Raw genomic sequence first — 24,567 nt, 5'->3', positions numbered from 1 at the left:
TCACCCCATTCTGTTCAAACCCTAACATGGTCCCACCCTGTCAAACCACCAAACCTTCTTGCCCTTCCCTCTGCCCCACCTCTATTCCAGGGCAGAATTTGTCTTCAAGAGGAGTAGTGACACTAAGACACTACTGTGCCTACTGAAAACCTAAGTTTCCATATTAGAGTTCTTCAAATAATTTTGCACTTTGTTTTCACTGATGAGCATTTCTGGTCTCAGGGATCAGCTGGTCATGCCCTTGGCTTGGGAGAGAGGAAAGGAGAGAACACCTTAGTAATATATCCAGGGAAATACTTATCAGAGTAAGAAACAAGAACAGCTGAAGAAACACCTTGTTTTGCTGCCTGGGGTACACCAATGTGCACCGCTGATCTCGGTTTAATAATTTAATAAACTGACAGTTGACTTTGTTAGTTAGCAAATACACAGGCCTGTTCACAAAACCCAGGACTCAATTTTCTCTAGAAGTAGTCTTCTAATAGCAAAGCTATTAAATATTTCCTTTGTGAGAGGCAGTTTTTCATGCTCAAAAGCGAAGATTAAAAAAATCCAACAAAGAAATGGCTTTGTTTAACGTCAGTTAAAATACTCCCCTTCTATCTACCCTGAACATAACATCTTCTTTAAATTCCATTGTTTTTAGAGCTATTTTGAAAGTGAGTGATGTACAACATTGTCCTGCCAAACTGCCCATCCTACCACCGTCTACATCAATAATTACCCTGTCAGTCTGTGCACACGTTGCCACTTGTAATGCAGGTCAGTCTCCCCTCCTTTTTGCATTAGCAGCAATGGGTGAGGTCAGAATAAAAGAGTCAGGAAAAAAAAGAAAGAGGCGGAGGGGACAGTAATTTGTCTTTCCTATAGCCCAGAAATCAAACTGAACACCAGTCTTTGGCATGGTTAAAAGCAGAGCTCTGTTTCTCAACACAGATCCCCTACCTCTGCTTATATCCAGAGATGCCTACTGTGCAAACCTAAGTCTGGCTACAGATAGCCTTTAAAATCTATCACGATCCCCTGTGTTCCCCCATGATTAGTGATGCATGATGCTTTCAAGGCAATTCTGTTTAAGACAAGCCTTAGGAGAATAGAACGCTCAAAGGTAACAGCTGACCCAGCACAGACTGGTAGCAGCATAGCTGGGAATCAGCGAAGTTCAAACACAGACATGCTATGGGAAGAAAGAAGAATGTCAAGGAAGAAACGAGAGTCAGAAGGTTAAGGTGGCACAAGCTAGGCATGAATGGAAGTCAGCTAATTAACCCTGAGAAATGCAACTTTTGAAAGGAAAACTTGTTCACTGCCCTAGATCAGTGATTCTGAAGTCTTGTGGGCAAATAGATTCTTAAACAACTTTCCAACTTTCTCACGCAGCCACACAGCCGGCAAACCAATGCATTTAGTTGCTGAATGCAGGTCTTGGGGCTTGCAATGGCCTTGGCAAGCAAAGGTGTACCACCACGGAACAGCTACCCTGGCCTTCCTCCAAAGCGTGACTGACTACAAGTCGTTTGTCATCCATTCAGGAATCAGCCTGGCCGTGTCAGCTGTGTGCTGCGTAGCTCAGCCTAATCCCCGCTACCTGAGCATCCCATGGGCACATCAGACCCCGCTCTCTAGCCTTGACTTATGAAGCTCAACTTTCATGGTCTGACTTACCAGAGACTGTGAAAAGAGCTGTTCTCTACAGAAACACTGGTAATTGCTATATTCTCTGATCTGTAGTAATACAGTAATGCTTCTTTCATTCCTAGGCTTTTGGTCTACATACGTTGCCGCTTTATTAACATCAACCTTCTTCACTAAAGATTCAGTGATAAAACACTCCAGATTGCAGCACACAATAAATCAATCATACCTTCCTGTGTGATTCGTAACTCAGCAGTTTGAAAGCATCTTGGAACAATTTCTGCACAGATACTTTTAGACAAGAGATGCATTTATTTCCTATTGAATCAAGTGGTATTTGACTGGTTTTGGTGCACAGCTACAAATAACAGGGTTTTCTAGATTCTCTTCAAATCTGCGGCACTGTGACCCTGAACTGTTAAAAATCAGTTTTTAAAAAGAATTTACTTCTTTTCACTAGCAGTACTGGTGCTTAGTACAAGCCCATGGGCCACAATCACCTTGGTCACTTGTCAAATTCCTACACAAGCAGCCACACACAGCGCCAGGACTGCTTTATCTATTTCTCTTCCCATATATGAATTTCTAAATTCCCCATAATACACATACCAGAGTGTTCCATTCCTATTACATTAAATCCAGAAACTAATTCCGGAAGGAAGCTTATTTCATACACTTTCTGGCACATTTAAGCTCTCCCCTTCTCCACTTCTTTTGAAGCAAATTAATGCTTAATTTATAACTACGTTTTTAAGTACAGTCTAAAAACCAGTTCAGCAGACTATATCACACAATTAACAAAAATCAGTTACCAGATGTCAGTCTGAACTTGAAGAGAGAAAAAAAAATATATTTTGTCTGCAAAGGTAGCTCTGGTTTATGGGGCCAGTGCACAGACTGGAGCTGAGAGTACTAAAAAGATCAAAGCAAATATCTAGAATGATACTGGGATGGACCCAGTGGCCGGCTACTTTGTTAAAATGCGTGTTGTGGGAACAAAAGATATGAAAAAATCTGTTATGATCCTCACATTGCCTGTTTTAGCAATAAAGAAATATGTGGGGTCAAATTCCATCTCCAGTTCTTCCCAACAAACCCCACTTCCAGCAAGGCAACAGGAGAGTATGAAGCCTGTAAACTGAGACATAAAATTATATATATATATATATATATATGAACTGGCAGGTAGCAGATATGTAAACTATTATATAAATCTTCCTGTGGCAGTTCTTGTCTTTCACTCTTATCACTTAAGTAATAACAGGGAAATTGTCAGATATTCTAGCACTATTCTGAAGATAAGCACAGTTTGATATCTGATGAACTCCTAATGAATATACTGTTAATTGCATAATCTTCCTTTAATACAGTAACTTTTCTTTTCATCAAGGCCATGGATTAAACAGCTTCTCTGCTTTAAAGCATCCTTGTAATTAATAATATATTCTTCCGATTTCTAAATATAACCTATAATGAGATGCTTTAAAGAATCCAAGCTGCACCTTTCACCAAGTATTTTTGATCAGAAGTAAAGGAGCCAGAGTCTGCTCAGATAACGGAGTCTGCCTTAACTGTGACTGTCAGCTTCTCAGCGGGCCAAATCCTGAAAGACAGCAAGCCTACTTCAAGCAGGTCACAGCAGCAAAACCTGCCAGTGGCAGAAAACACCTTCCTCTATCTAAAACAGCATCTCTTTGTCTCTGGGGATATTCTGTGCAGATCAGAGATGAAAAGAAGTATATATAGATATATTGGATATAGATAGTAAAAATAAGATAGTACATATAGAGATCCATTAGATAACTTCTCCTCAGTGAAGAGTAATTAACTCAATGAAAACTCTGCCATCAATCTGTCTATCAGGCAGTGAGCTAGTACACTCTGCAAAACCCCATCAATTACATTTTCCACCCATGTGACAGGTCCTCTCTCAGAGGTCTTTCCTGGTTTCCATTTGTTGAGGGAAGACAGATCTCCAAGGATCACGGAACAGAAAAAAAGTTTCCTGATACCTGTGATTGTCTTTGGAGATCTACAAACGACAATCCATGAATCCAATCCCTCCATTGAGGAGGAGGGAGAGTGGCTCTCCCCTATCTGTGGACAAACTATTTTCCCTTCACTGAATAAGGCTGTTTTTGCCATGAAAATTCCTTCCCAGTGATCTGGATGCCCAACTACCTCCCAGACAGAGTACCTCCCAGTGTCGGAGTTTTCTATGGCTTGCAGCAGCTGGGCCAAAATGTCTTCACCTATAAACTGTGCAGCTTCACTGACATTTGTTTGCATTGGCTGAGAGAACTTCCCCAGTGTAAAAGCTGCAGGACCATTAAAATCAGCCAAATGTCTGCATAGAAAAAAGCTGTAATTTCTACATCAACACCCCATTTAAATGACAGCATATCTTTAAGACATGTATCTATTTTGATTTAACGACTTCAATTGGTAAAGATTCTTGGACAGCAAGTCCACTTGTTTATTCACCACTACTATTAGGAGTTGTACCTTATCAGCAGCTCTAGTCCTTATCTCTAGTTCTCTTATCCAATTTTGGCTTCTGTTCACTACATGAAATTACACTGTTTCTTGTTAAGCTAAAAAAACAACTGTGTGATGAAATCTCTTCTCTAAGGAGACAGGTGTAAATTGATAAAGGCAACTCTCAACCCTCTCCAATAAATCAAACACCCTTCTAAGGCATAGTTTCCAACTCTATAATCATGTGAGCCTTGCAAGAGTGTTCACAGCCCCTTGTATAATAACCTGCCAACTTTATAGCAGCTACCCATGCCTTTTACCACCTCTCAGTCACCAATTCTTCAATTTGATATAGCCTCTAATTATTTTGTAAACTAAATTTTTATAACCTTTATGCTTAAGTAAAATCACATCACAAAAGACACACAGTAGCTTATTAACACACATCGTATCTCATTAATAAGGCCCTGATTCAATCAAGAAAGTTAGAAGTGAGACAACTCCTGTTTTCCCTTACATGTTGACACAGGTTTTTAATTTTGGGGTTTTTTGTTTCCTTCTGTTTGTTGGTTTGTTTCTAAAATCTTGAAGTATTAGTTTCCATTATGAGCCTTTCTATGAGCCTTTATATACTGGAGGACAAAGACTCCATAAAGGAGGAAGCTGGGGATAACTTTTAATTGGAATTCTTACCTTCTTGCGTGCCAAAAAGTCAACTGAGCCCTGGACATAAATGGAGAGGGGAAGGGGGAAGGCAGCAACACCACCCCTCTCCCCCCTTCACTAGTCCTGGTGCTCCTTAAGCTATTTGCAAATACAGTGATTGCATTATCTTTATTTGCAAGAATCCGACAGGTGTAGGAAAGGGGGGAAAAAGCTCACAGAAATATAGTGTAATGCATGGGTTCTTAAGGGATGGTACATGGCATTTTAATGTTTTCAGTGGTAAGATGTTCCTTTCCACCCTAGTGCAACTGAAAGAGGTTAGAGTAGATCTTGGAGACATTTGGTCTAGATAAAGTAATTTTTATGACTTTTGAGTTGAAAGTATACCTCATTTGCTATGCAGGTCAGCTATAATTGCCTATGCCACCACCTAAGACTTGAGGGAGTCTGATGAAAGAACCCTAAATAACTTGCTGCACTTGCAGTGCCTAACCTTTCCAAAACATCCTCTGACAACAAGACAGAGTTGTCTTCATGTAGGTTTTTTTCCACCTGCCAATTGCACGAGAGAAGACACACAGAGCTCAAGGGGAAAGGGTCTAGCAGATCGTGAGAGCTTCACTGTAAGACTTGGAGCACCTGCCTAGTCCCTGCTTCACAGTAATGACAAGAGTAGCAAGAAGCCATCATCCCTTTCTGCTCACATCTGGGACCTACGATGACTGGCAAGCAACACATCTTCCATTGATCATCCTCTGCCTTGCAGAAAGGTCAGCTCTACTGCTGTGTTTCAGTTCCTCTGCAGTATGAGTGTCTGTGCCATCCACCCTGAAGAAAACAGATGCCAGTCTGCTAATCTGCTTTTAGAAGAGGGTAAGGATAGCCTGGCTGAGAGTCTGATCTGTGTCACAGTTACAGTCCAGTCCTGGAACAACACACGCTTCTGATGATCCCAGGCGAGTTAATAACAAAGGCTGAGCTGAACCAGTATAACGTTAAACCTAAAGGAAATAATCTTATGTTCCGCCTAAAAAGCAACTGGAAGTATCAAAACTGTCTGAATACCCAAACCTAAACTGAATACCTACTTCATTCTGTTGGGTTAAAAAAATACCACTATAAAACAAGCAAACAAGAGCAGCCATGTGAAATCAGCAAAATCAAATGCCCGTTTCTTAGTCTTTGAAATAACTCAACAACCTGATTAACTATTCCTGGAGAAGTGTGCTCATAACAATGTTAATACTTATTTTATGATTACATTAGCCTTTTCAATGAAGGTAACGCCACGAGGCCACACAAAAGACTAAAACCAGCCTACAAGTTGCCACAGCATCCAGATTCAAGCACTACTGTCTAATAATGGCCAGTTTCAATAAATCAGAGTATACAAAAAATCAAATGCAAATTTTGTGGGCATATTCAAGATGAGGATGTAACACACTCTCATTGACTTTCAAACAGCAGAACAACTTGACCTGCTCTGTCCAGCGTTTCTGCTGTCCAGGTCCAGTTCATAAGACGGTTTTAGCTGACAAAACCTACACATTAGATGAAGTGCAGGAGCTCCAAGCACAGCAAAATTTTTTTAAAAGACAGATTTGTGCACCCATGTATTTGTGTGCATTGGCACGCGTCATCCATGGTTGTCAGACTGTGCATTCAATCATCACACTCAATGACCGGATGTTACTGTTCCTCTCCTCCTCCTCTCAAACCTCTTCATTTTCTCCATCCAGTCAGTTTTGATCTCTAAAGACCCCTGAGGTTTGGGAATGTGGTTAAATAATTACAGTACAGAAGAAGTACCTCAGCACACATGTAGGTCTGACCTAACAAAATTTTTCCCTTTGGCTCAGTAGGAGAGAAAATGTGTCTTGAAAGCCAGAAACATCAGCTCTAGTTCTCATAATATTTGATGAGCAGATATGGATGTATTCACTCCTTCTGGGACATATGTTACACAACAGCTTCCAGTGGCAGCTGCTTTACGCTTTTCAGAAAAAAAACACTTCTTCCAAGCCAGGACCACAGGAGATGAATGAAAATATCCAAGAAAAAATCCAAGTGAAGGAGAAGAATACGCAGAACTGTTTGTTAGGCTACGAAAAGGTAAGAACTGATCCCACAACTGTGAAGTTCCTGATTTTGCATAATCATTGAACACACTTTTCTCAGGAATCTGAACCCCAAACATCTTTTTTTAAAAAATTCTTTTGCACAGTTGTAGAGATCTCTCCTCTATTTATTATGTGTAACAGGGTTTTTTCATTTAGTTTAAATTGGCCTTTCCTAAACATCGTTCTACAGCTTCAAGCTATTTCCCTTTGAAATGTTTTAATAGCAGTCCTCTCCCTGGTATTTAGAAATCATCATGAGTAACTTTTCATAGCTTCCTAAAATATGCAAAAAGAAAAGGACTTTGATTTGTGTTTCTAAATGCGGTCACACCACAGACTGTCTCCTGAAGTGGATTTATAAAAACAATAATAAATATTTTATACCATTGGATGAAAAGATCATGGACTCCCATCTCATAAAGAAAACAGTCACACACATGGAAACTCCTTGCTCAGTAGTCTGTGGAAAGAAACTGTAATGTAGAACTTAGACACGTGTTTAGAAGCTGGTCTGCATAAGAACAATGTGATGGGCACTGTTAGACAAGCAGAAAATCTTGCATATTAGGATTCAAATTGTGTTCAGAATCCAGGCCACCAGTGACCTGAGGTCACCAACAGTTTAGATGTGATACTTTTTATGTTTTTCATTGCAAGTATGATTTAAAAGAATGATTCTGCATTTCAAACAAAACACAGTTAGTTTACACCAGCACAGCCTGGCAATGAAATGAAGAAAAAAGAGCAACAATAAAAATTCTGTTTTGTCTCCATAAACCTGACATACAATACTGCTCAAACATTTCTCCTAAACATTCACGAACAACATTACCCACTTATGAAAAGTAACAGGAAACAGTTCAAAATGCACTAAACAGTGGAGTGTGACTGGTTCTGAAACAATGTCATACTGCTCTTCTGCAATGGTGGGCTGAGTTCTAGACAGTCTGAAAATCCACACTGCCAGTCCAACAGCAGCTGGAAGTTGCAATAGTGACCTTAAAATTTCAGGACAAAGTCCAGCTATAGCATGTATTAGAACAGCAAGATGCAAAATCTGAGAGCACATATGGAAGGGATGATTTGTGCCTGAAGGTTACACAGATTCAAAATTCTCACTTTTTTTTACATTTTTTTTTTAAACTTCTGCATGGATGGCTTGAAGAAGTTGCTTAAGCTCAGTTTTTCTCAGAGCCTGTGCACTGCCCTCACTAAACTACTGATGCATGTACACACGATATTAAAGAATAGACATGGCCAGATGCCCCCCTCCCCACTAGCACTACAGAACTAAAGTCTGCAGAAGAAATTGCTTCCTAGAAGCCATTAATTTAGGGCATTCAGGTTAGAAGAAAATGGCTATACTGAAGCATTCAAACCTCATTCATTTAAAAATGGCCTATCTTTTTCAAAAGTCTCAGCCCAGTGCCTATAAATATTTCCTTGTGAACTTCTGAATATCTGGGATTTACTCCTTGTCTACACTTTTTAGAAAATGGCAACTTAAGAAAGTATCTTACTAAAGAGGTGTGCAAAAAAATTAAGGATTGTAAAAGAGCAACATTCAACTTAAAATGTCCCCATGTACTTAGTAAAAAACTGGCAAGAAATTAGGCCATGAAGAGAATCACAGTTAAGTTCTTTTAACCCCATGGTAAAATCCAACCATAATTCATAGCCCTGTTATTAACTGGTGCCTATCAAAGAGGAATATAATCAACAGACATACTCCAATCACCTAGAAGATACAACAGCAGCATTGTAAGCAGTTTTGACAACATGGCACCACTCTGTTTCTGCAGATGGTGACACTTTCAAACATTTCACTCACCTATGCTCCCATCATGAGGCAGCAGCAAAGCCAAAACAAACCCAGATTTCTTGTTTGCCAGACCTACATCTCAGCAACTTTCCTGAGCAATGCCACATAAGTCTGGAGAAGTGGGCCTCTGAGAACCTCATGAGATTCAACCAGGTCAAGTGTAAGGTCCTGCACCTGGGTCGGGGCAATCCCCATTTTCAGTACAGGATGGGGGGACAATGTGATTGAGAGCAGTCCTGTAGAGAAGTACTTGGGGGTGCAGGTCGATGAGAAGCTCGACATGAGCCGGCAATGTGCGCTCGCAGCCCACAAGGCCAAACGTGTCCTGGGCTGCATCAAAAGCAGTGTGGCCAGCAGGGCGAGGGAGGTGATTCTGCCCCTCTATTCCTCTCTTGTGAGACCTCATCTGGAATACTGTGTCCAGTTCTGGAATCCTCAATGTAAGAAGGATATGGAGCTGTTGGAACAGGTTCAGAGGAGGGTTACAAAGATGATCAGATGGCTGGAGCACCTTTGCTATGCGGACAGGCCAAGAGAGTTGGGCTTGTTCAGCCTGGAGAAGAGAAGGCTCCCAAGACATCTTGTAGCGACCTGCCAGTGCCTGAAGGGGGCCTGCAGGAAAGCTGGAGAGGGGCTATTCATAAAGGCTTGTGGCGGTAGGTCGAGGCGGAACAGGTATAAACTGGAGAGGGGCAGATTTAGACTGGACGTTAGGAAGAATTTCTTCACTATGAGAGTGGTGAGACACTGGAACAGGTTGTGGCTGCCCCATCCCTAGGGGTGTTTAAGGCCAGGTTGGATGGGGCCTTGGGCAGCCTGATTTAGTGGGATGCCCTGGCCCACGGCAGGGGCGTTGGAACTAGATGATCTTTAAGGTCCCTTCCAACCCTAACGATTCTATGATTCTAAGTACCCTGGGAAACATGTACCGCTATGTTAACTTGCTACCACTGCCCCAGTGTGGAAGGCAGAAGCCGCTGTTCTCCACCACTGGCACCAGACTCCTCTTTCTCCCACTCCTCCTTTTGCCCTCCTACCTCAACTGCTGCTCACCCTGCTCTTTGCAGAGCATCCGCTCGTACTTCTGGCTCATGCTCAGTCTCAAATCCACCCTCACAAGTGACTTTTGCCAAATCTATAATAACCTTGTTAATAGAATTATATATATATATACTTGGATATATATTAGATAAATAGATAAGGTTAAGAGTCAAGCCATGCTTGGCCTCTGAAGAAGGACCCCTTTGACCTCATTACTATAATCATTGTTCCACTCTTCCCACTAATACTCCATTTCATTAGTCTTCTTGCTTTACTTGACTCCATTCTGATATAAAAACCACTCTGCAGGCCCCCAGATGAGTAACTTCAGCACAGCTGTAAGGCCTGGGCAGATCCCCACTGATTTCAGTAATGCTCTGTTGCAAATGCAATTACTTAATTATAAAGGAAACGGTGAATGCTACTACAGGACCCGTGTTTGATCTACATTTCTGAAGCACCTCACGTACCTTTCGGTGCTGAAATAACCACCAAGTTATATCAGGGTTTGTAAAGTGCTTGGTGCTTATTGGTTAGAAGTAGAACATAGAAGGGACTCGTACTGAAGTAGTTCAGTGTGAAAAGGATTTAAAAAATGTGGTTTTAAGGTTGGCAGTGTTTTTTTAATCCCTTAAAAGCAGGTTTAGTTTGCTGTCTGGCTTGAATATAATGGCTCAGGAACTGTTTCTCCGAGTTTCATATCAGATAAGCAGTTAGGTAATTATAGAAACAGAATGGAACTTTAATTATAAGAAAAACCATAGATTGTTCTGTTGTGATCTTCCACAGCACTGCTGTTTCTTGCGAATGAACATATTGTCCAAGCTGGGAAGAAACCATTGACTAAAATACTTGAAAGCCCTGCTAGGAACTTCGACATGTTTTTCCTCTGTAAAAATCAAAACATTGCTTCAGACTGGCTGAGAGATTTGACATACCTCTTCCAAAGCTCATTTTAATTCTTCCTCACAGATTAATTTAATTAAATCTATTATTACAGTGTGAGGTTTTTTTTCCTATATAAAAGCTTGGTGTACTCTGATAAATCTAGAAGATAAAAAGCTATTGGTAAAATTTTCTAATCTTATTTCCTCCCAGTTGTTTTCAGCTGAAGGAACCCTACTTGAGTAGCATGCTGGTTCCAAGCATGCCAGCAACTGAATATTTTAAAAATGAAACATCAGTAGTTGCACTTTACAGGTACCTAATAAGCAGAGCAGTTTTTTGGTCCCTGCTCTGAAAAGCTGGAATATCAATAAACACACAGTCGGAGCTGTCAGAGTCATAAGGAGGAGTCCCTAATTGCAGTTCTCTACCATGTCAAGCTACTAATCGACCAGTCACCGCCTTTTGCCAGAGAAGCAGGCGCTCTGCAATGGATGCCAGCCCAGGACGGCCACGTGTACCAACATTTCAGGGAAGATGGGGTTGGGTGTAGAGGAGGTAGCATCACTTCTGCAGATGCTCAAGTATAAAGGAGCCTGAGGGCTTCATGTATAAGTACATGTGTGCATGCCAGTTCCTCCCCTTTCTTTCTGCGGCTAATCAAGAAACCATTTTATACTCCAGGCGCTGGGAAGAAGGAATGCTCACAGACCGCACACTGGGCTCCATCGAAAGCCTGCTGGTTACAAACAGCGATGAAAACACAGCCTCTTCAGAAGTCTCTGAACTGTGGCTAAGAGTCCAGCACACACCCGTGGGGCTCCCTGAGCCTCTGTAACAGCAGCTGCTTTTTCATCTTCTCTTTCTCAGGCTCGTTTTCTTTCTCTCATTCACAGGGATTACTCCGATTTCTAATCAAAACAGGGATGAAAAAGCCCCACAGAACACTAGGGGGACAAAATTATACAAAGGATAAAGGAGTTGAGCAGAATTGAGACCATAGCCATTTGTAAAAGAGATTATAGTTGCAAAATGCTTCTTATCAATAGGGAAAATATAGCTACAAAAGGTCCCTACATGAGCAAACATAATGAAACCTGCCAAGATAATTGATAAAAATTATAGAAAGAAAAATTATACAGAACTCCAGGAAACTGCCAGAATTAATTGTATAGCGCTCTCCCCTGCTACCTGAAGTCTGTACCTTTTTTTAATCCAAATTAGAAGCTTGCTTGAGTACATTGCAACTTTGGTATTTCACCTTATATCTGCCATTAGAGTATATCCTCCATGCTCCAGCAAAGGATCAAGTATACCAACAGCATCCAGAACTTCTTAAAAATTCACACTCTGGAGGAAAAATGGAGTGCAGTGTCACACTCCATGTTACACCACCTCCAGCAGACACAGCATCTGAAGTAAGCCACTTGCCTCTGCTGGTAACTTCTGCATGGACACAAAGAGGCAATTGCTTCATCAAGATCTCAGCTTACACCAAGTGAAGACGTTGCTTCTTCGTTCTAAGGTGACAACTCTTCTGAGCTGTTAAGGATATCAAAAAATGAACTGCTCCTCAAAGACACCAACACAACATTTATAAATCAGAGAAAAAAAAGGGATTCAGTAGATGAACAAAGACTTAATTTCTAATATGCCCTTACTCTTATACGTGTAATAGAAAATAAGTCTGAAAAGGCTCTGCTACGGTTAAATAATTGTGCTTCTTATCTTTGGACTGAACATCTCATCTTTTATATACATACAGAGAATCCCCCATCTGTTTTCTTTTTCAGAGGATAGAATAGGCAGCTTAGATGGCAATTTTAATTGAACGTGTTCAAGCTGTTGCATAAGGACAGTGCTGTGTAGACACGTGGTTGAGATGAAAAGGCTTCTCCCTGCCACCTACACCTTTACTTCATTACAAATATCCCTGCTGGTTCACATAACAGCTACAAGTTTGACACATGCAACATGTCTAGAGGCAGGAATTGAAGCAGAAACAGATAAATTCTAGCAGATTTCAGCAAGTTAATTGCTATTTCTCGTTCACATTCCATACTGGGCCAATATACCTGCTGAAATACTTAAACAACATACCATTATTTTTGTTGTATGTGCGTATGTGCATTTCTAAATATACATGTCTGATTTTACCCATATAAATACACACTCAGTGACTAGAAATGAAATTGCTGTCAAAAATGCTAGACATGCTTTTCCCTGAACAAAAAAAAAAAAAAAAGGAGAAGCATAGCTATACTTGTGCTAAAACAACTAGTATCGGCAACCTGTACACCAAAAAGGAGATCTCGGGCTTCATAAAATACCTTGTCTTGTACAACAGTACACTCGGAGAATTCAAAATTCACGGAGACTACCCTAGCAGCGTAAGCCAGAAAAAATGGTGCATTTAGTGGCATGAGTCCATTCATATAAGAATACATAAGCGCGTGAGGTCTAACAAAGCTACTAAGCTAAGTCCTCTGTATTTCAATGTAAGGGATTCTTAATGCATTTTAACATGTTAAAATACAAGACAGAAGGGGTTATCTTGAAATCTATCACTTCAAACACAGCCACTGAATACTGCACTCCTAAAAAGGAGGCTAGAGGCTATTGCTAAAGCAAAGCCCTGATTAAGCAGCTATGGAAGCTCCCTGCATCCCAAAAATGCACAGGGTGAAGACTCATGCTATCCTCACACGTGCAGAGAGCGCAGTCAGTGACCATGCCTCACCCCAGAGCACAATCTGACAGAAAACAATTCAGAGAATTAAAAATCTCCAGTGCAAGGTTTAAATTACATAAATTATCTACCAAAGCATGCAGAGACTGCATATTAAACCACTGTTAATCATGATCCTAATCCTCAAGGAAGCAGGATGGAGTATCACTAGACCCTTATTAAAGCTGCAAATTATTTCAGCGGGAGTTTGTCCTGAATGAAAACACCATCCTACAGTTGTAGAAACAGAGAGAGGAAAAATGCTTATCAAGGAAAAAGTGGTGGAACTAGGAATCACAGCTTCAGTGTACAATTCATTACGACACTAGAATACAAAAGCTATTTAAATTTTAAAAATATTAAAATAATGTAATTTGATATTCACTTATTTTCCTCACACCATAATTCACCCATTTAACAAAGGAGAAAAGGTTTGTTTTCTGTGCTTTTGCAGGGCAGTACTGCTTGATCCAGTTTGCAAAACACTTCAATTTTCAAATCGTTTTGCCTTTGATTCCCAGAAATTATTTCCTTTCCTCATTAGCCACAGTAAGTAAACCAATCGTGATCTCCTCCAATAAACAGGGAAACCAAAAATCAGGTAATCTGAATTTCAGAAAGCAAGCAGGAAGAGAATGAAAAAAAACAAAAGCACTAGGCAATGAAAAGCTGCTTGAGTATTTCTGAAAACCTCTTCAGTTTTTACTAGTTCAATATTTATAGCCCGTTAAATAATTACACATACAAGAGCTTCATATGCTCAACTTTAATTTTCCTGCTATTCTTTCCTATTGAAATAACGGCAAGATTAATTATAGCCATAAAAAGGCAAAGCCTTTTACGACCACTCCTGTTTATGAACTGCATGAATGTATTAGACCAATAGGAAAAATACTTAAATGCCAGCATTTAAATCTTTGTAGCAGTCACCTAGCAAAAAACTCAGTCAGTCTGAGGTACAGGAACACTACAAATGTCAAAGCTTGTGATGCTACATGAAAAAGTGACTTTCTCACAAGGTAACACTGCTTCAGAACAGAACAATAAAAACATCAGAAAAGACCCCACAGGTATTTTCTGTTGGTTTTCTTGTAGGACACAGCCCTCTGAAAAGGTCACTTCTGAGATATAAGCTCTGAACACCTTCCCTTAAAGGAAAAAGCACATTTTGTTTTGAATAGTTATTACTTAAAAATCTTTAGCACTGGTAGAATCAGAGTACAATCATTACATACACAAAATTAACTTACATCTTTAAGTAAGTAAAATGCTGAGACCACCAAAGCCATGTAATCATCAAAAAGGAGATGTAATTCACTGTCTATGAGCCACAGACAAAGTTATCCACTAGTAGGGACAGACAGTTTGGATTTGAGTTCGCTGAATTTCCTTTGATGCAAAAAGAATAATTTCATGCCTCAAAAAAAGGAACAGGATGCAAGAAACACCGGATTTGGCTCCTTACCCTGCCAAAGACCTCTCATGCTAGTCCCTATGGTTTTGTGTCCTTTAGGATACCGAGGTCAACTTGCGGTTGCTCAATAAGGACACACTTGGAGGCAATCAAAGCAGTTACAGTGGTAAGGGAACCAGGGGCACTTGGGAAGCAAGTATACACTGCCCGAGATATGGACGGTTAAAGCAAGAGTAAAGGTATATTTGTGAGAATTTGAGAAGTTATATACACTTAGGATAAAAAGGACTTTTAAAAGCCTGCACTGGCCTATAAGCCGTGATCCGTAGGGAACTACTAGTCTGCTAACAGGTGTCAACAAGTCTAATCCATCTTCAGTGTACTGTTAGAACACTTCCATAGAAAGGAGTTTGAGAGTTTGGAACCCTCTGCTAAGTGGACTTGGGAGCGAAGTAGCATATAAAAGACATAAAAATGTATGAATTTTTAAGTTACAGTTTCTATGTGGTAAAGCTTTGTCAGAGGTGAGTGAACTATGCAAGAACTGTATCTTGGATGTAGAATTGTGTCATTTCCAATTACCTAACAAAATCATCTAAAATGAGAGAATGCACCCAAGGAGAGTTTGGGGGAACAGCATTTGTTCAGCCATCAGAAGAGAAGGCTAAAGGAAGATTTAACTGCTGTCTTAAATTACAAGATGGGAGGGACTAGAGAAGATGCAGCCAGACTGTTCTCAGAGGTGCACAGTGACAGGATTGGAGGTGACAGACGTGCTGCAACAAAGGAAAGTCTGGCAAGGTATAGCGATTTTTTCATTAATTCAAGAGTAGTCAAATATGAGGACAGCAGTGCACTTTGAGCACAGGACTGGACTAGATGACCCCCCAAGGTCCTTTCTATCCTAAATTATTCCATGACTCATGGAGAGACGATCATGGGCTGTGTTCATTTTATTCTGTCTCAATAAATTTGATCACATTGACAAATCAAAGCTTTCATCATTAGCCCTACAAACCAGTTTGGACATCTGGAAAATGAAACTGCCTCTTTTGTGCCTTGTCACAGGGAGGATCCCGTAGAATGGTCTTTAATTTACATATTCCACCGCATTTATAGTCCCCCAGCATTTTATTACATATATACAAACAGATCTGTTCTTAATGTTAGGGGCAAAACAAAACCAAATAAAGTTCTGTCTGTTACCGCCCAGGTCCTAGAACCTGTCTGTCTGTGCACAGCCTGGCTGATTTGGCCTATTTTTTTCTTTTTGCTATTTGAAGTTCAATGGCCTGGTGTACGCAATGCACTGAATAAGACGGGCAGCCCTTCTCCACAATAAATGCTGCAAGAGTAAAGAACAATTTATTAAGTTACTTTCCAAAAAAGTGCAGCAATGTCCCCAGACTCACTCAGTCACGCAGGAGATCTCCATCAAAGAATAATAATGGAGGCATAATATCCTCTGGGGTGAACTGGGAGCTAGGAGAAGGCTGTACATTGTAGAGTGAGCAACACCATCAGCACCAACAGTTACAGAATTTTGCATTTCAGCGACTTTGAAAATGAGGACAGAAATGATCACCACTGTGAGAGATCAGCATACACAGCAGCAGCACACAAAGTACTTAAGACCATGGAAAACACCCATTAAAATATAACTGTCAAGTTTGGATACATCTCTCTCAACGACTCCTGACATGTACTTCAAAATAAAAAGGACTGCATGAACTGCTACTGTATTTCAAACCAACATTCAAGGTTTGATTTTATATTCCATTTCCATTTAAAAATCTATTTCCAGGACTGCTGCTTATTAAAGCTGCCCTATTAAATCATTCCCCTATTAAATGCAATATGAATTCAGGTCTCTCTTCCTCTTTTTCTTCCTCATAATACCCTACTACACCTTTCTGTATAATATTTTCTGCTCATAACTAGAAAAATGTCACGTATCTGATAAAGAAGTAGTGAGATTATGCTGCCTGCATTCCTCGATCTCATTATATATACAGTGTCCTAAGGCAAGAGTTTGCCAGCTTAGATTTTCACTTGCTCTACCCCTTTAATTTGTGTTCCCATCAGTGTTGTTACCATTTGTTAGCATTTGGTTTTATTTTTCTATAGAGATTTTTTTTTTTTGTTTAAGTCAGTAGTTAAATAATCAAAATACTTCAGAGGGAAATTCAGAATTTCTTTCTTGTAAAAAAGCAGAATGATTCAGTACCTGTGCTGCAACAGCACTAGTGGGTAGCATTCATTTTGCTGGAGGTCTCCATTAACTCAGGAAGAAAAATCACTTCCCTTCCCCCTCCTTCAGCTTCAAGAAACTGGACAGGAAAACAGTGAGAAATCTTTTCATATGTATAAGCCAAGCCTGCGTATATCAGCAGTGGCTGCACCACAGCTCTGGGGTGATCACCAAGTCACACTGAGTTGCTTTTAGCAAGAGCAATGAAAAATAACTCCGGAGGTCTGGTGATGGTGGGGTCTACAATGGTAGAACACATGTAGGCTACGGAAGATCTTCTTGCACTGGGCCGACACACTGCTGTATAGCCTTGCAGGAAATAAGCATAAGATTCTCAGAGTTTGAGCCTACTCTGAGGTCAAAAATATCTTCTGTATCTCAAACGGCTGCTGGTGAGGTACGTTGGAGTCGCAGGTTTCAGGCTGACAGAGGCACTAACCCTACTCCCACTACTTCCAGATACTCTGCTATCCTTTTTAATGATTTGCGGTGAGCTGCTTGCATACTAACAAGCTGGGGTGATGAAGATGAAATCCATTATCATTTCAGAGCACCTTCCAAAGACAGCAGTTTTGCACCACTCCAGGCTCTCCCTCACAGCAGGCAGGGAGAAGCAGCAATGGCTGATGTCAAACAGGAGGACAAGCCTGCTTCTCCCACGGCTATTTTCTTGGCATGTATCCTGCAAGGGCAAAGTGGTTCACTTGCTTTATGTACAAGCAGCCATCCTTTCCCGAATAGAGGACTAGTTCAGGCAACCGCTGAAGCTAAAAACACCTTGTCAAGAAAGACTAGGCTGGAAGTCGGCATGCCCAAGTACAAACTCTTCCCCTTCCCCACTGGGAGCACTGCTGCAGCAAGCTAAATGGTGTTTCTTTGTTCTCTCTCACTCACCATCCCACTTCTTTTCGTTTATGAAGCATGTTTCTGAAAATGACAGTCTCTTTAATATTAAATTCCTCCTCCCCCTCCCATTCCTCCCTGTCCCAGCCTCAGCCAACATAACTTTTTAAACTGTGACTTTGTTGCCTTCCCCTTGTAGATGGTACTAATTTCTGAGTTCACATGGTTTTGCTTCTCTTCACTTAGGGGCTCATTCTGCTTCTGCATAGACACAGAAAATAAAACAAAACACCCAACCTGACAATATTTCTAATGATGACTTCAGAGAGAATGGATCCAGCCCACAATCTGCCCTTGAATAGACCAGCTCACAGGAAAGGGGACACACATCTTTGAAATCTTAATATAAATTAAATGAGACAAAATACATTTAGCAGCCAGATAACAGCACCAAAGAACTGACAGATGACAGAACATTGATGTTTGGTGGCAACACTCACATGTTATGTGAATAATTCACTTGAACAAACCTATGGATGTCAAAGCGTGTTTAAGGTTAAGGATCTACCTCAAAGAAAAATGGAGAAATAAACAGTTTGTTTTTCATAACGACTCATTTCACAAATGCCTGGATAACTACACTCTCCAAAATCAGCCCATGCTAGAAGAGAAACTGACCTTCAACTCGCGAAAAAACCGACAACAGAGAGAAGCCATATAGATCTCATCAGCTGAGAATTCAATGGGACAGAAAGAAATCCTAACACCTGCTACTCCTGGCTACATTCAGTGGCTTGAATAAAGTTTAAAAAAAAATATTTGCTCGGACAGCAGAAAGGGCCTTAGGTATCACAGGTCCAACAGAAGTTAGGTCAGGTGTGATCCATCTTACTTATCTGACATAAGACAGGTCATGTAGTCCTGAAGACCCAGAGATGGGCGGCATCCCTAGAGAGGATATTGTTAGGTACAAAGTCAAGCAACTTCAGCTGCGAAACAGAAAAAGTAAAGTACTGCTTTGGTTTTGCAGCAGTTTTATCTATGGAACATCACAAGCTGTGACCTTAACCAAGCATTAGAAATGGAGACACAACATCCCTAACTACTGATCAGAGAGCACAAAATGCCTTTAAATGCACACCACAAAAGCATTCAGAAAATAAAAAGTGGGTCAGTAGATATGCTGAGAGGAATTGCCTTATTTTCATCACATTCTAAGCTGGGAGTACACCTAAAATGCAACAGTCAGCATTATCAATGCTCTCAGCCTGGCTAGCTCGAATGCACTATTGACAATGCCCCAATGTTGCATTAATCAAGGAATAACCCTAGTTCCTGGCAGAGGTGCTGGCAACTACGTGGCCTGTCTGAAAGCAGTTTGATCTTGCCAGAGGTGAGAAATATCCATTTCCCGAACTGCCTAGTCGTCCCTTCCCTAGGGAAACTCCACAGCGCAGACTCCTCCAAAGTGCCCTGCTGCATTCTGAACAAGAAAAGTGACAGAGACACAGGGGTTTGCAGTCACTCCTCAGCCACTGGGAGAAAGTTCAGTTTTGCATTCATAACAGAGGAAGAAAATGAGACTGGAGGGACGAACCACACTGGAATTCCATTTTGCTCTGGCTGTGTTTTCTGTCATTACAGTCCTACACCTCTTTGCCCTTAAACAACATTTACACAGACAAAGAGGTGGGCCTTTTATGTTAAGGGCACAAATTAAAAGCAAAGGCTAACACTACAGCATTTTGTTAATAGTCCACCAGGTCACTGCTGTCTTGACCAGTGGTGGCAGGAAGACCTGCAAACATACGTGAATTAAACCCACAACCAGCATGGTGCTTATGCAACACCAGGTTGATTCCACTTCCTCACAGATCAGATTGGATCGGCCTTTGAGATGACATCTGTTTTGTATACAAAGTATACAAGTATACAAAACATCTGGAAAGAATGTCCTTACTGTGCAAATTAAAGCCTATAGCTATCAACAGTCATAGAATTAAAATCACTTGATCTTCATCTGATTAAGTGTGAACTTCAGACCCGGATAATCCTTTAAAACAAGTAAAGTTCCAGGTTCTAGATTTTTTTTCTAGACATTTTTAAGATTTGAAGGCAAGCTTTTAACTAGTACAGACAGAAACATCGGCTTCTCTTGTGACCCAGCCATTAAGTCAGACACAGGCTTGTATCTGTGAATGCCGAGGCACAAGTTCATGTACCCATCACACAAATCATTCAATTTTGTCTAAAAAAACATAGCAAAACCTAAATATCTGATGCCAAGGCAAAGCATGGTAAATCTGCTTGAGACTGCTATAAACAAATACAATATGGCAGAGTTACATGCCGTGGTCTTTGAGCTGGTTTCAAAGCCCTTATATTTAAAAAACAAATTAAGAACTGGTCAATTCTGGTACTGCTAGTTTCACAAGAAATTCCCTATCCACTTGTTAGACATATACTGCAGAACGGGAACAAACTTCTCCCTGTGCTGAGGTGACACTGGCCCACCACTCCCATTATCTCCAGGGAGACCTTCAAGAGCCATCTATTTTTCCAAACAGAAGAACCACCACAGAAATGCAGACTTCAGTCTCTTAGCATGTTTCAAGCAGAAAAATCACACAAAACTGAAGAAATTACTTTCCTCTCAGGATGGCTGCCCCATACGGTAACAATCAGAGGATCAGGTCAAGTCTCTTAAGATATATAAGAATGATTTCCCCAGAGGATGAACATAAGTGGGGGGAAATGGAAGGTAAAATGGCTAGAAAAGGAACGAAAAATGATTAAGAGAAATTGTCAGGGATCTTAGCAGTGTGCGGTCCAGACTATGGTCTCTGTCTGTAAAGGATTTACAGACAGAGACTGCAGAGAATGGAGCTGCTTAGTTATTCATCTGCCCTCCAGGCAATCAGGTAGTGGAAGCAGCATTAATATGATAGTTTTTGACTAAGGAGCATGCAGGGTGAAAGACCAACATATACAATACATAAATATGCTAATGCAGCCACTGAAGTAATTTTTCCTGTAGCCTGTATATGGCTGCAAAAATTATTCCATTCATTTTATGCAAGAGAAGCGCGTTAATCTTTCTTAATTAGGGAGAAAGTAGGACTGGTACTAGGCTTAAAAATAAAAGTATAGTTAATTTTCAAGTCCTCTATGTGCCTCATTCTGGTGAAATCCGATAAAATACTTCCTCCAACACTGCTCCTGACTCACGGGAATATATTTGTGAAGTACGTGACTGGAAATTCAATAGAATAGCTTGTACTAGTTTCTTGCTCTGTCCAAGAACAAATCTGCAGACGTAAGTAAGCACACAAATAGGAATCTACATATTAGTTAGTGTTTTCATTAAAATATCCCCGGGATTCCCTTCAACTCAACATCAGACAACTCTCCAGAGTTCTAGAACAATGGAGTGCAAATGGACCTCCTCAGAGTCAAAAGAACAAGATAAAACGTACTACATGAAAATCAAATGTGTCCTTTTATTGACTGATTCAATGGGTTTTTAAAAGGTGTTACGTGCAGTTAACATCTGTCATACATGCTCTCAGCTTTAGTTATTTTATATGGCTTATCTTCCACCTGCCTTTTTCTTCATTTGTTCTTGAAAGCAAAAAAATTTAAAAAATTGGAGCAATACTCTAACAGTGCCAAGTTCCTCTGTAATGACAGAAGTGTTGTCTGCAGTGATGATAAATCCCAATATGCTACCATGCAAGATGCTGCAAATCTGAGTTTCCAAAAGGCCTGATCCCAGATGAGCGCAGATCTTTGTGCGCTGCTGCTGATCATGAGCCCTACTACCAGATAAGCTGTAACAGAGCTAGAGATGCCTTCCATTCCATTAGAGAGAGAAATACATGTTAGACAGTGCTGCTGGCATCCTAGTCAGTAAAACTGGTACATTTGAAAGCTTGGGAAATCTGATTTGAATGACCTGAATCTTTTGTTTCTTTAATTTCTGTTCTAACAGAATCACAAGTTGACAGAAAATCTTGCAAGTGTTTGGAACGCCTTCAATTTCTCTATGCTTTGAGAAGATAACATGTCTGAGAAACACCCCTTTACTGAACTACTCACTGCATGCTGCTTCTGATTCATCTGACCCATCCGGACATTCTTCTTCACCATCACATTTCCACCTGGCTAGGATGCAGTGGCCATTGTCACAAGTGAAATCTGACTCGGCGCAAGTTTTCTTTGCTGCAAGAAAAAAGAAAAGTACTGAGCATGAATATCAGTAACACAGATCTCCACTCCATCCAATCCCACTACGGATGATACCGATACTGCCCCGTACTGAGAGAATTCACTGCACATTCAACATTGCTTCTTCATAGCAGAGACAAACAGGTATCAAAGATAGGTATTTCTTCTCTCTAGAACTCTCATCCCTCTACTATTTAACATAGATTCACTCTTTTAACCCTTTTTTTCAGACATTAAAAAAACAGGGAATTTCCTTTTCAAAAAAACTATGAGACTTGTGCCAGAAAAAGCTGCTGCCAACATGGAACTGAAAGCATGCTGCATGATTTACAAAAAGGTAAGACAATCAAGTCTCACTTTTGGAGTAATATAATGTAAGTAAAAATGTTTAGCTATGCAGTCCATTCACAGCCTTTTAGTACCTCTGTCATCATAGTAGATTATCATAAAGCACTCCTCCAAACACTAAAAATCATTAAACGCCAACCACTCTGCACAATTTGCTTTGCTTGCATCAATCCAGAGCTTGAAAAAGATGCGAGACACAACCTCAAGCAATTAATTAGCTTATTCCTCTGTGCCAGTGGCGCAGCACAACCAGTGCCTGGTAATACAAATCAGCATCTTCCCGCTGCAGTAGAAAAAGTAATCTATAGCTATCTGTCCCCTTCCGTCCTTGTACTCAGTGTCAATATGATCAGCAGTCACTCACCCACCGCTTTTGCAATGGGGCCTTAGTGGCTTTTCTGCCAGGAACTGGACTGAACAGTCATGCCATGAGAGTCAAGAGCTCAGGCTCACTGTTACCACCCTTGAAGTACAAGACTATGGCTACCTGGCATCTACCTTTGTTAGGCATCAATTTACATAAGAAGCGGGGGCAGGGAGAAGATTTGTTTTTTCCCCTCTGCAAAGCTGCTCACAACTTAATAGGATCACAGGAAAATTCAGGTAGTAAAGCACCTCAGGAGGTCATTAAGTTCAACCTCCTGCTCCAGACAGAGCCATCTCTGAGGTCAGACTAGGTTACTCTGAGTTTTACCTGGTCTGGTCTTTAAGATTCCCAAGATGGAGACAGCGCAATCTCCCTGGGAAACCCATTCCACTACTCAGCTGCCCTCATGGTGAGGTTTGAGCTCCAGAGCTGTTTCCCTGATGCAAGTCACGTGCACAAATCATTGCTACATCAGTATTTCTTCCAGCAAACATTTTCAAAGCACTAAACACAATAAATAAGCCCCCAGGGTTTGATTATTTTTTCCTTTCTCTTTTTCTTGCACGAGCTGCTCTCAGGGAGGGAATCGTGTTAAATATCGGTCGCGTGCCCACACAGGAAACAAGAGGTATTACTGTGTGATTTGCTGGAGAGGTCTACATGGCAGAAATCAAGTGCTCATTTTCTAATACACAAATCATGCAGTTTGCCAGAATAGGCATCCAGCAGGAAAACACTGCAAAGCATCACTAAGCAGCTGTTCTATTTCTCAGGATGCACTCTGCAAAGAGAACACACATTTACTCCCCTTCTGTTACTAAATGAGTCAGATTCAGAAAAAAAGAAATTCTCTTCAGTCATTCAGAACCAGATATTATGAAGTAATATAGGAGAAAACCCAACCCCGTATAGAACAAGACTTTAACAAGTGACCAGTCATACTAAGAATCCAGTCTGATCTTTGAAAGACATTTCAGGTGTTATCAGAGATGTGACTTTCTCCTGAACATTTCCAATTAGAAAAATCAAATCTTCTGAAACTGGCTGTTGAGTGTCAGTTCTGATTTATTTAACGTAAGTTCAATTTAATTAATTTGATGTATTTAATGGTCAGAAACATTGAGCCGGTACAGATGGGATATGCATGCACATAAGCAAAGTTGAAGCACTCTCCCTCTTTTGCTGTGAAGCTCAGTTGAATGTTGGTGTCTGCTGTTAGGAGAAGGTGAAACAATGAAAAAATCATGTCTTTACCTAGAAAGCAGAGACTAGTATAACAACAGAGACATAAGAAACTTTAATTTTATAACATACATAAGAAACTTTAATTTTATAACGTATTTAGTTTTACACTAGGCTCTCTCAGTGCCTTTCCTTCCATAGGAACACCCTCCTTTGACTCATTCTCTAGAAAGCCGAACGGTAACACAACTACTTTTCTACCTCAAAATAGCCCTCCCCCTTTTCCATCAGTCTAACGCTCCGATCACGGTTATTTCTGGGACATGCGGGCGCAAGCACAAATGAGGTGGTCAGCCACAGAGAGGAGCGTAACCAGCATTCCCTTCAGCACAGCCAACCTGCTCGCGGCAGATGGTGGCATTGATTGCTTTGTTCTCCTGATGCTGCTCTTCGGCAGCACAATTAGTGGATTGCCAGGATTCACAAAAGGGGGAGTGAAGCATTACTGACAGTCCCTGGGCATCATTTGGAAGGGTGTTATGTGCTTCCCGAGTGCAGCT

General features: G+C 40.7%; 1 protein-coding gene across 4 annotated transcripts in view; it reads right to left on the bottom strand.

Annotated features, from left to right (window-relative positions):
* LRP8 (LDL receptor related protein 8) overlaps window positions 1–24,567 on the bottom strand; it is a 191,795-nt gene that overhangs the window by 53,997 nt on the left and 113,231 nt on the right. For all 4 annotated transcript variants that reach the window (XM_054073260.1, XM_054073258.1, XM_054073259.1 and 1 more), the window contains exon 3: window positions 21,982–22,104. In XM_054073260.1, coding sequence (XP_053929235.1) covers window positions 21,982–22,104 — 123 coding nt within the window. The remainder of the gene's footprint in view (window positions 1–21,981; window positions 22,105–24,567) is intronic.

This window comes from Cuculus canorus, chromosome 8, assembly GCF_017976375.1.
Source record: "Cuculus canorus isolate bCucCan1 chromosome 8, bCucCan1.pri, whole genome shotgun sequence".
Classification (NCBI taxonomy): domain Eukaryota; kingdom Metazoa; phylum Chordata; class Aves; order Cuculiformes; family Cuculidae; genus Cuculus; species Cuculus canorus.
Note: the sequence above shows the minus strand (reverse complement) of the source record. Positions and strands in the feature narration are given on the sequence as shown.